This window comes from Mesocricetus auratus, unplaced genomic scaffold (genome assembly GCF_017639785.1).
Source record: "Mesocricetus auratus isolate SY011 unplaced genomic scaffold, BCM_Maur_2.0 Super-Scaffold_100003, whole genome shotgun sequence".
NCBI classification, from domain to species: Eukaryota; Metazoa; Chordata; class Mammalia; order Rodentia; family Cricetidae; genus Mesocricetus; species Mesocricetus auratus.
In genome coordinates this window covers 114773345-114785288 of record NW_024429188.1, presented here as the reverse complement: position 1 = coordinate 114785288, position 11944 = coordinate 114773345, and the positions used below count along the sequence as shown (strand labels likewise).

Here is an 11944-nt window from a genome sequence, read left to right as displayed (position 1 = left end):
GCAGGCATATTTTAAAATCCTAAAACCAGTCTAGAAGGCCTCCAAGGCTTTCACAATGGCAGAAGTCCAACATGTAGCCACTATGGATGGATGGCAAGTGTTTTTCCTTTATATACCTTCTACTGCTGCTTGAAGAGACTCAGTAAAGGATGCTCACCCTGCCTGCCTCCTTTACTTGCTTGTGGCAGCCAGAGGATGTTCTTTGCAGAGGACAAGAATAATTCCAGTTTCTCTACAAAGTGAAATACACACAGTACACATGTAAAATGAACCATTTTATTGAACAACTACAGGAGCAAAAATAGTGGAATTAACCACATTTTTAACAAACCAATCAAAAAATGCTACACTGTATTCCCCCTTTCTCCTGAAACAGAACAGGCTTGCTGGAGGCCTGAGCCAGGGGTAGGATCAGGGTCATAGTAGACTTCAATTATGTTTGACTGAAGCCATTGATCAGGTGACCAAGAAAATCCACTGCACCTTCTGACCAGGAAGATCAATGCTCCCTTTACTTCCATCAGGAAATGAATCATTTGATTTAGACTAAAGGTTATTGTTTTTGTGTGATGGGTTTGGGGCTGGCTATACCAGCAGAACCTGGAGAAAGTGCTGACAGGCAATGGTATCTATATGTATAATTTTTCTTGCAGGTGGGCAGACCTTTCTGAACTTTGACAGAAATGCCTGGCTGTTTCTGACCAACCCTGGAAACCTTCTCCAGTGCCCTGTTCTCAAGGGGGCACTTCTTGGAATTTTAAGTTGATTCTCCCAACTCTGCCCACATGCTAGAAAAGCACACGCCTTTCCTCATTTTTATCTGTGCTACAAAGAGCAGCTAGTATGTAAGAGAAGGAGCTCTAGGGTGTTGGTGGTCACGGTAAGTAAAGGTGGGGCATCTGTCTGGGCCAAAGCATTTGAGCCATCTACTTTCACCATGGCTTAACCCATTCATCTCCAGCACAAGCTTGTAAAAAAATACTTTAACAGAGAATATGCTGTACAGAACTAGGATTGACACTGTATATTACAATGCTAAAATAGCTGTATAAATACTATACAGGCATGTAATCATGCCATTGGAAGGGCTCACTGATAAAGCCCTGCAAACCTGCTGCCATCCTGCCTAAAGCAAAATTTCTGTACAGCAGGGACAGGGAAAGCAAGGCTGGACTGTATTTGAACACAATAGGGACCTAGTTACAGTCCCCACTGGCTACCTAGAGCAACACAGTTGAGCCACAAATGGAAGTGGTCCCATAAGAACCACATCTTCCAATACTTTTATAGGAATTTAGCACTAGAAAATCTGCCAAGACCACAGATGTGCCTTCTGCAGGCCTAGGCAGCAGTCATCCCTGGGTGGGTACTACAGGAACAAGAACACACTTCAAGTACCCATATAGAAAGAAGTGGATTCTTCTCTGATGTGTTACTGGCATCCACATTGGTAGAAATCTTTAATTCCTGCCACTTATGTTCTGTTATGAGTGGCTGGTTGGCACTGGATGCAAATGAGGTTTCAGATGGAGGTTCGCAGTTCCAGGACTGGGTCGGGGGCAAGGGAAGTGGGAGTGTGTATTTCAGTGGACTCACACTCCAGCCCTGGAGGTGAGCTTTAGTCTGGCATTTCAATATTTAATTTGGGTGGAGGGAGGACATATTTTCCAGGGCTCTGGGTGATGACCACCCTGGCCTTCTTGCGAAACATAGGTGCAATTTTAGGAGGTTCTGGAATGGGAGTTTCTTCTGTTTCCTCATTATCTTCATGGTGGAGATCATATGAAATGTTTCCATATTCTCTCAAAAATGGGAATATTTCAAGCAGAAACTGGCAGAAATCTTTGCGAATACCAAACCACCCTGAAAAATAAGAATTTTTCCTTTCAAATACTGGGCTTTAAAGTCACATTTCGGTCCCGAACAATGAGTTTTACTGTCATTATGTATCACTTCAATCAGTTTCCCCAGAAGTGAAGGCTGGGCAGGATCTAATTGCCCAATAAGTAGAGGAATTTAGACCTCCAGCTTCGAAGTTGGCAGAATGGAACCCCTGGCCAGTGGTGGCAACATCCCCAGGTTCCTGCTGGGAGGTGATTCTCCAGACTCCAATCAAAGCTCAGTTCAAATACGGTGAGGTAGGCTAAAGAGTGCAGCTTTACCTGGCCCACCATTGATTCAGATGGAAGTTGGAGTTGCAGAGCCACTATGATGGCAATTCTCAAATACTGGCAAAACCTAGACCATACCACCTTCTTCCAATCTTCTAGACCCAGATTAAACTATTTGGTGACAGTGATATTTTAAAAAAGTATTCCTGTAGCCATATGAAATCTGAGTAGACATAAGAAGGAATTAGCCAGAGTAGAGTCTGAGGTCATGGAAATCCCTCAAAGGAGGTCACTGGGCTGTGCTCTCCCTGTTTCATAGAGGGCTATCAGTTTGGTGCTGGCTCTCCCAGGATACAAACAGCCCAGCCTGCACTACACTTTAGGCTTTCCCCCTCCAATGTTGTCAGATGGGTAATTCTCTGGGTCACACAGAGTAGAGCTTACAGCCTTATGAGGATGGTACCTTCCTCAAAGATCACCTTTAAAGTGCAAAGACCACCTCCAAAAGTAGCCAAGCTCCACAAAATGGAAAAGATTCTATTCCATTGAACACAATAGGTAGAAAGGGACCTGTGGTGACTCTTGAAATTTTGGTGTTACAGGTGGATCCAGAAAGGATCTAGAACCCATTTTAAAGGAGCACAGACTGGGAACTCAGATATCTGCCATGTTTGGCCCTGGGAATGAGGTATAACACAGACTAGCATCCCAAAGCAAATGTGATAGTATGCTCTTCCTGTGGAGCACCACTCCCCTTCATCATCTTTAAAGTACCCACAACAACTTCTAACAGGGGTCGAGATTTATCGTTTCATAAAGCACAGCACATAGACAGAGTGCGCGCACACACACACACACACATATACATACACACACAGAGTTTCTTAGTCTATGGACGTACAGTGGTTTCCTCCTTTCTGTCCAAATGTTGTTGCCATCAGTGTAATCAATGAGAGCCACAGTGGAACAAATATTGGAATACAGGAGAAAGCATTGTGGCCATCCAATTTGTGAACCAGCAGGATCTAGACAAAGACAAAGTCAAGGTGGTATTGATGTATCACTAGAAAATGGACCAAGTCTGTAGTTTTCCCCCTTGAAATCACTGCCTGTATCACCTTTGTCATAACTGAGAAGAGGGAAGGCCACCACAGGTAATGACAATAAACCATTTATCCAGGAAAAAGGACCATGGGATATTTTGCATCCTTCCCAAGGCCAAACAAAAGTCCACCCAGCTGAAAGATTACCACTGCCAGGAGTTTTATGAGAAACTCCTCTCAGGGTTTGTTCAAAAGAGTCAATAGTCTAGAATTCCCCACCAAACTCAATATAAAACCAGCATGTCCACTACTCACTTTTAGAAAGTAGAAGGTGGACATTGGCAGATGCCTTGTAGCTAGAGTTGTACTGCAGTCTATGAATTATTCAAGCACATTCTATTCATCCTAAATTCCCTCTGGACTTTCTGCTCCCACAAGGACAGCAGTGTATCTACCTAGTTATGCCAGATGCATCCCAGATAGGGGTGGGGTGTGGAAGCACAGAAGTTTCCTGTAAAAAGCTTACCTCAAAAGTAAGAAGAGGCACAACAATGGTCATCCAACTTAGTGCCATGGTTATATGTGTCCTGCGTTGTTCTGCAATCACATCCATAGAGCGCAGGAATAGAACAGACCAGACGATGTAATAGAGGACTACCAGGCACAAGAAGGACATGAGAATCCACAGAGGGACACATACAACCTGTGGAGGAGTAGAAACACAATGTCTTCAGAGCTTTCCTGCAGCCTCTGGTGGCTACCATTATCACTTTACTGGCTCTGTTCAGGTAGTCAAGGGGAAGCATGATTACAGACAGTCCTCCTGCCCAGGACTGCAATGGAGATAGCATGGGAAACATTACATTCACCATGGGATTTTCATCTACGAGATGATGTCATTAGGCCCTCTTCCCTTCAGGTGAGAACCTTCCATCTGGACCTCCAACTCAGCATATTTTAGTTTTTATAAGACACATTCCCTCACTCTTAAATCACCCATTTCATCATTCACCCACTCCCACGCTCCCTTCTGTCAATGACTCCCACGCTCCTTCACTCTCGGTTACTCCCACTTGCTCCCTCTCAGTCACTCATTCCCACATTCCCAGTCTCTTGCTCTCTGACTCCGTCACTAGTATGTTCAGTATTACACAATACTCCCAATCACTTATTCAACCATGCATGCACACCTGGTCTTTCTCTCATTCCCCCAGTCATTCACTCCATCATGCTCATTCATACTTCCTCACATACCCTCTTTGTTACTCCACACATTTTCTCTTATTCTTGGATAGTCCTATAATTATCTTTTACTCCCACTCATTCTCACTCATGCGCATACTGCACAATTCATCCAAAATTTAAAACACTGGTATAACCCCTTGAGATAATAAGTCTCATGTAGCACAGGTTAGCCACGAGCTTGCATGTTGTCAAGGCTGACCTTGAACTTCTGATCCTTCTGTCTACATCTCCCAAATGTTAGTGCCACCTGGCCTGGTTTATTCAGTAATGGGAATTGAACCCAGGGCTTTGTGCATGTTAGGCAGGCAAACGCTCTATCAAATGAGCTACAGACACCGCCTAATCTTCTTTTCTAAATTATTACTACTTGAAACAATACTGTATTCTCTAGTACATAGCTTTTGCGACTTATCAATGTACCTTATCCTCTCCACTCACTCAGTCACTTTTATTAACTGAAGCCATGGTTTAAAAGGATGACTTACATCAAAAGCACAGGTTTTCTGAAAAGCACATTGGAAGGCTATAAAATGTGGAGTTCCCACCCACCTACATTTTTCTTTTTTAAAAGATTTACTTTTATTTTATGTGTCTGGGGTGTTTTACCTGCATGCATGTCTGTGCACCATGTTTGTGCAGTGCCCATGGAGGCCCAGAAGAGTGTATCAGATCCCCTGGAACAGCAAGCCATCAATCCAGCCCCATATTTTAAAAAAGTATAGCTGGGCTCACGCCTTTAATCCCAGTGCTCGGGAGACAGAGGCAGGCGGATCTCTGTGAGTTCGAGGCTAGCCTGGTCTGGTCTACAGAGCGAGTTCCAGGACAGTCTCCAAAACAATACAGAGAAACCCTGTCTTGAAAAACCAAAAAAAAAAGTATGTGTATGGATTTGTGTGTATGAATGAATGAATGAATGAATGAATGACAGTAAAGTGAGGAATATGTTGGGAAGGGGTCTAAAGGCAGGGACAAGAGAAGGTAATACATGGTAAAAGAAAGACAAATATGTGTTTTCTCTTATATGTGGTATTTAGATTTAAAGATGTGTATGTGACATGAAAGTAGAAGGTGTCTGTTTGGAGAGGAGAAAGAGTTAGTAGGATGAGGGAACAAGTGAGGGGAATGGGGGCAAATGTAGGCAAACAACAGAGAATGATATACATACATGAAAATGTCAAAATTAATCCCATGATTTTGTACACTAACTAAACATACCAACAGGAAGTAAATTTGTTAAAAAGTTTCAATCTTGGGTTTGGAGAGATGGTTTAGTGAATTAGAGTGCTCACTGGTCTTGCAGTGGACATGGGTTCCATTCCAGGTACCCACACGATGCCTCACAACCATCGGCAACTACAGTCTCAGGAAATTTTATGCCCTCTTTTCTGGCATCCTCAGCCACTAAAGGTATACAGTACACTGACATACATCCAGGGAAATTGTCACATACATAAAAATAATAAAATCTCAAAGAATTCTTTAAAATTATTTTAAAAGTTTCTGTCTTATAACTCAGTAATGTCTTTTCCAGAATACTTTCTAAGAAGATAATAAAATACTAAAGATGGATTTTTGTACCCCAAAATACACCAGAGGTTTGAGATAAAAAATCTTGTAATGTTTATAGAACAGCAGGAAAACTATGTTTGATAATAATTAAATGGTTCAAAAGAGCTAAAAGAGGTCAGCATTTTGAACATTCCTTGCACAAATAAATGATAAATGTCTGAGGTAATAGTGTAATAAAACTGATTTAATTATTACAAATTTTAAATACACAATGAAAGGTCCAACTGTTCCCCATAAACAAATATAACTAGGGCATCAGCTAAAAATCAGAAAACTTAAGAATATACATACACATGGGAACATTTTGAAATCACAAATACTAGTGGCAAGTGAATTATCTAGAAACGAGGGGATGTTAAATAAATGCAACTTATGAATCAATGAAGCCTTAAATGTTATGTTTACAATGACATCTATTGATGTGAGCAAATACTTATCCTATACTAAAACACAAGAGCAGGATACAAAATCTTACACACAGAGTAACCTCAAAAGCTCGTGTGCAAGGGAATAAAACCCACTACGTTAGCTCCCAGTGTGATTATTATGTGTGATTTCTAGGCTGCTGCTCATACTTGCTTGTTCTTTACAAGTCTCCTGCAATAGATATGAATTACTTTTATAATAAAATGTTTGTTCAAGGGTTTAAAAAGCTACGTACAAGCCAGGGCCAGTGGATGATTTTGTCCAGTCTTAAGGCAATGAATATGAACTGGAGAATGTTGACCGAACACAGAATTTCTAGCTGAAAATGAAGAAAAGAAGCAGTTAAACAAGTTACATTTGACACAGTGGTTATCTGTTCACACTAGTAGGCAATGCAAATTATAATATGGTAAAACTTTAATACTACTGTACTGCTACTGCTCTTTTGCCATCAGAAAAGCACAATAGTATCATGCCTAGGGGAACTGCACAGGTCTTTTGTCTTGTCCTTATGGTCAGTAGGTGCCTTGGGCATTTTGTTGTTCAAGAAGTGAGTGCTGTTGGCCGAATAGTGACCTTTTTTAAAAAGAGAAAGAAAACAAAAGGCAATCTGCAGTAGATTTACTCAAAGCCTCCTTTTTGTCCCTACCGATAATCATCTATACTTATAACCACATTCACATTTCTTTTTACTTCTACCAGGACTCTGCCCTAAATCCCATGCCTTCTTTCCCAACCCATTGAGGATTTTTCTCACCTCAAGCCAACACTTACAGATTCAGTGTTGCATCTAAGTCTGACTATGCTACTGACCTTTCCCAAAAAGAAACTAGCTGCCAGTGGGGGTTTGAATGTAATTGACCCCCATAATGTCATAGGGAGAGACACTATTGGGAGGTGTGGCTTTGTTGGGGTGGGTATGGCCTTGTTGGGGGAAGTGTGTCACTTTGAGGTTTCATTTGCTCAGTATACCACCCAGTGTCATAGTCAACTTCCTGCTGCTTGCAAGATGTAGAACTCTCAGCTACTTCTCCAGTATCATGTCTGCCTGCATGCCACCATGCTCCCTGCTACGAATGATAATGAACTGAACCTCTAAAAGTGTAAGCGAGCGAGCCACCCCAGTTAAATGTTTTTCATGCAAGAGTTGCCATGGTTATGCTGCCTCTTCACAGTGGTAGGAACCCTACGACATTGCCAATTCTTGATTAAACCTAAAATGTCCAAATACAAGTAAGTTCACTTTTCCTATGATTCAGCACCCCCAGCCTAACTTCCTTTTCTACTATAGTCCAGCTTTGTGAGACAGGAATGGCTACATGTGGTCCTACTGTCTCATTCTCCATTGCAAGCTACTGACAACTCGCATCTTACAAAGAAACTGCCTTCACAAAGGCCCTTAGTACCAATAGGCAGAATATTTGTACCTGCATCTTACTGGACTATTTGAAGAATGTTTTATGGTTGGCCAATAGTTCTTTCTTGTACTACTATTTGAGTTTCCAGAATCCTACTGTACAGTTTTAACATTCTGTGAGTACTCAGAGATTTCTTCTTGGGGTCCCCTTCCAGTCCTTAAATGGTTACACTTCTAGTACCCCAAACTATATCCATACTAGTGAATCACACACAAACACTCATTCACACCACCTGGCTTACCATGTTACCTAGTGATTAGTCTGCCTGCAAGTAGCCTTACTGCTGTACAACAGGTCCAGTGTGTAGATGCCATACGGCTCTCCTAAAAACACCTGCCATTAAGCTGATCCTCAACTGAGCTCATTGTCTTCTGAACCCTGTCTCTACCCTTTGCATCACTGTAAGGCAACACGGCAGCCTGCTGTGGTCTCAAAATTCTCATAATCATTACATTCTGTCCATTCTCCCAGCCAGCCTTCTCTTGAAGGCCTTACTCATTCTTTATTAACATTATGGCTTCCTAAGTCTGACCCATTTTTTTTTCACCAACCCCACAAAAAACAATTCCACAATTCTGGTCCCTGGAAGGTAGATGACTCTTTGTACCCAGAGGTTCTAGGGCTGCTGTCATCTGCAGATAGACTTCATCCTTGTCTATAAACATATTTTTACTCTAGAGAACTGTCTACCAGCTCTTTACCTGCATCTTCCAATAAAATCAGCTTTTAATCATAACAACTGCCGAAAAACCTGCTTTAATATTGTTGCACCAACACAGGTAATGCAGTGCAAGACAAAGGGAAAAAAATTACAAACCATTTCAAGCTAGGAGTGTGCATGGCACAGATATTAGTTTTCCTGGTGCAATGAGTTTACTGGGGTGATGAGAGCACCTTAGTGCATATTTATATTATTTACTGTGTGTATGTGTGCATGTGCATGCATGTGTGCATGCCTCTGTGTGAGTGTGTGTGTGTGTGTGTGTGTGTGTGTGTGTGTGCTATACAGGACACACTCATGTAGGTATATATGGAGGCCAAAGGTTGACATTGGCTATCTTCCCCAATTACTAAATTTCTCCACCCAATTCATTTATTTATTTATTAACTTATTTGGAGACAGGGTCTCACTGTGTTGACATGGCTGGCCTGGAACTCACTATGTAGAACAGTCTGGCCTCAGAGATCTACCTGCCCTCTGCTTCCTGAGTACTGGGATTAAAGGCATGTGCCACCACTACTTTATTTTTTGATATAGGATCATTTATAAAACCTGTAACTTAACCTATTGCCTAGACTCGCTGACCAGCAAGGCCCTCAGGAGCTGCCTGTTTCTGTCTCCTTGCACTGGCATTTGCCTCTATGCCTGGCTTTTTCATGGATTCTATGACTCTGTGGAGGTTTGAATAAGAAGGCTCCCATAGGCTCATATATTTGAATGCTTAGTCACCAGGGAGTGGAACTATTTCAAAGGATTACAAGGATTGGGAGGTATGGGCTTCCTCCTTATTGGAAGAAGTATGTTACGGGGGGGGTAGGGTGGGATTTGAGGATTTTGGTTTTTTGTTTTATTTTGGTGTGTGTGTGTGTGTGGTGTTGACCAGACCCAGTCCATCTGTGTATCTGTCTCCCCACACGTCTGTGGATCTGCATGGAGAGCTCTCAGCTCCTTCTCCAGCATCACGCCTGCATGCCACCATACTCTTCACCATGATAATGGAATAAGCTCTGAACTGTTAGTGAGTCCCTAATTAAATGCTTTGCTTTATAAGAATTGCTTTGGTCATGGTGTCTCTTCACAGTAATAGAACACAGATTAAGACAGAATGTGAACTCAGGTCCTCATGCCTTTACAACAAGTACTTTAATTGGTCAGCCATCTCACAGTAGTGCAGTTTTGAGAGCTGAAGATGTAGTCCCTGTTCAGGTCATCTCTGTGCAAAGGCTCCTATTCCCTAGCTTCTACATGTCTCTCCTATTTCAACTCCAGGAACATCGTGACTACTCTGGGGTCCACTTGGTTGACCAGTTTTTCTTGCCTCTATTCTTTAGTATATCTGGAATATGCTCCCTTCTACTCTCAACATGTGGCACACTGGTAGGTTCTAGGTCTTCCTTTATATCTCTGTGAGAACTTCTCTTCTCACTTCCCATAGCTTTCTTTTACTGATAGTCCACATTCTTGGTATACCTAACATCTTGGGGGGTCTCCACTGAATCTTGGCTTCCCTCTCATAGCTTTGCACATTGTCCTATGAGGGGCTGTTTCCTGGAATTCTGACACTGGCACACTTCACCAGGCACCACAGGCTGTCTTTTGAAATATGAGTATAATCCTTTGTGATCTTATAACTACTGCATTCTGCCAGAAAAATTAGCAACATGAGGATGATAACAAGGTCCAGCACTGCTTACACCATGGCTACAACAGCCATTAAGTACCTGGATGGGAAAACACTTCCAGGTTTCCTTGTGCAAACTGAGGACCCTGGGTGCTCTTTTGTAAAGAGGGGAAATCTTTCAAATGAGTTTGCAATTTTACACTACTGAAACTGTAATTCCTGAAAAGTTCTTAGAGACACCTTCATATTGTCATGACATAAAATAGTTGACTTTTTAATGTATCTAATATTCTCAGATGCCATGCTTCTTTTAGCCGCAACTCCACATGGCCTTTTACACCCAAGGTAGTTTGAATGAGAAATTCCCCTCATAGTCACATATATTTGAACATTTTGTCTCCAGTTTGTGGTACTATCTTAGTAAGTTTAGAAGGTGCAGTTCTGCTGAAGGAAGGATGTCGATGGAGATATGATTTGAGATTAAGTCTCCTGCTTCAGCCAGGCGGTGGTGGAACACACCTTTAATCCCAGCACTCGGGAGGCAGGGGCAGGCGGATCTCTGTGAGTTGGAGGCCAGGCTGGACCGACAGCCTCCAAAACAATAGAGAACCCCTGTCTCGTAAAACCAAAAAAAAAAAAGTCTCCTGCTTCTTACGATTTTCTCTTTATGTTTCATGACTGAGGTCGATGATATGACATCTCAGCTTCCTACTGTTGCCATCATGCCTTCTGGCCCTGTCATCATGGATTCTTATCCATCTTAACAGAAAACCTACAATAAACTCTTCTATGAGTTTCCTTGGTCAGGGTGCTATCATAGCAACAGAAAAATAACTATTACAAAACCTAAATTGTAGGTTTTTTTAACCCGTTCTGTTCTGCTTTTTGCTCCAAATTCTTACTATAAATCCGACTAAAAGCTTCCAGCAGTATGTATTCTACAGACTGAATGCTGGACTACCTTGAAAGTTCTTATGGCAGGTTAGTTAGTTCATCACAATTTAATTTTTCTTCTTTTTAAAACTGTTTCTCTGAGGTATTTTGATCACTAACATACAAAAGCTAACATACAGTGGTCAGTAGTTTGAAAAGATAAATTACTGAAAGGAACCTACTGTACTGGGCCTCAGGCACTTGTGCCAAGTCCTGGAGAATGTGGTATAGAACTGAGTAAATATAGATTAGTAGAGATAAAGGAATATGACAATGAATAAGGTATTAGAAACATAGGGGTATGGAAGAGCTACTCTGTGAACAGAAAGAAAAAAATTTAACAACTATTTTCTCTTTCAGATGAGAGAGACACAGATGGAGACATAAACAGAGACAGAGAGAAAAGTTTCTGGGATAGGTGCGGCCAATTTCCAGAACAAATGCTGAGGAGATAGACCTGTAAAGAGATATAGAGAACATGGAGGTTTTTAAAAAGGGCAATGCCCTGGGAAATTAGAAGTCATGTGTACAGACTGATGGTACTAGTCTGCACCACCTAGATCTATTGCTTCCACATTGACTCCCTCAACTCTAAGAACCACTGTTACACATTTGTTTCCTAGTTGTAATTTTTAAAAAGCAGTGCAAGAGAGAAAGATGCCATGTGACAGAGTTCAAGTGGAGGTGTTTTTTTATTAGGGAAAAGGACCATAAAAAGGGGAAGTGGGAGGGAGAAGACTGGCCTCCAGGGACAGGAGCAGCGAGAGAGGGGAAAGAGATGCAGAAAAAGAGAGAGACAGAGACACAGAGACACAGAGACACAGACAGACAGAGCAAGGGAGAGAAAGAAAGAGAAG

At 41.8% G+C, this 11944-nt stretch overlaps 1 protein-coding gene across 1 annotated transcript in view; it reads right to left on the bottom strand.

Annotated features, from left to right (window-relative positions):
- Positions 1-262: 262 nt before the first annotated feature.
- The window catches only part of Tmem185a (transmembrane protein 185A), a 36738-nt gene continuing 25056 nt past the window's right edge, over positions 263-11944 (bottom strand). The window contains exons 4-7 of the mRNA XM_005086275.4: positions 6630-6713; positions 3681-3857; positions 3013-3136; positions 263-1863 (exon numbers count right to left, since the gene is read on the bottom strand). Coding sequence (XP_005086332.1) covers positions 1619-1863; positions 3013-3136; positions 3681-3857; positions 6630-6713 — 630 coding nt within the window. The 3' untranslated portion in view covers positions 263-1618. The remainder of the gene's footprint in view (positions 1864-3012; positions 3137-3680; positions 3858-6629; positions 6714-11944) is intronic.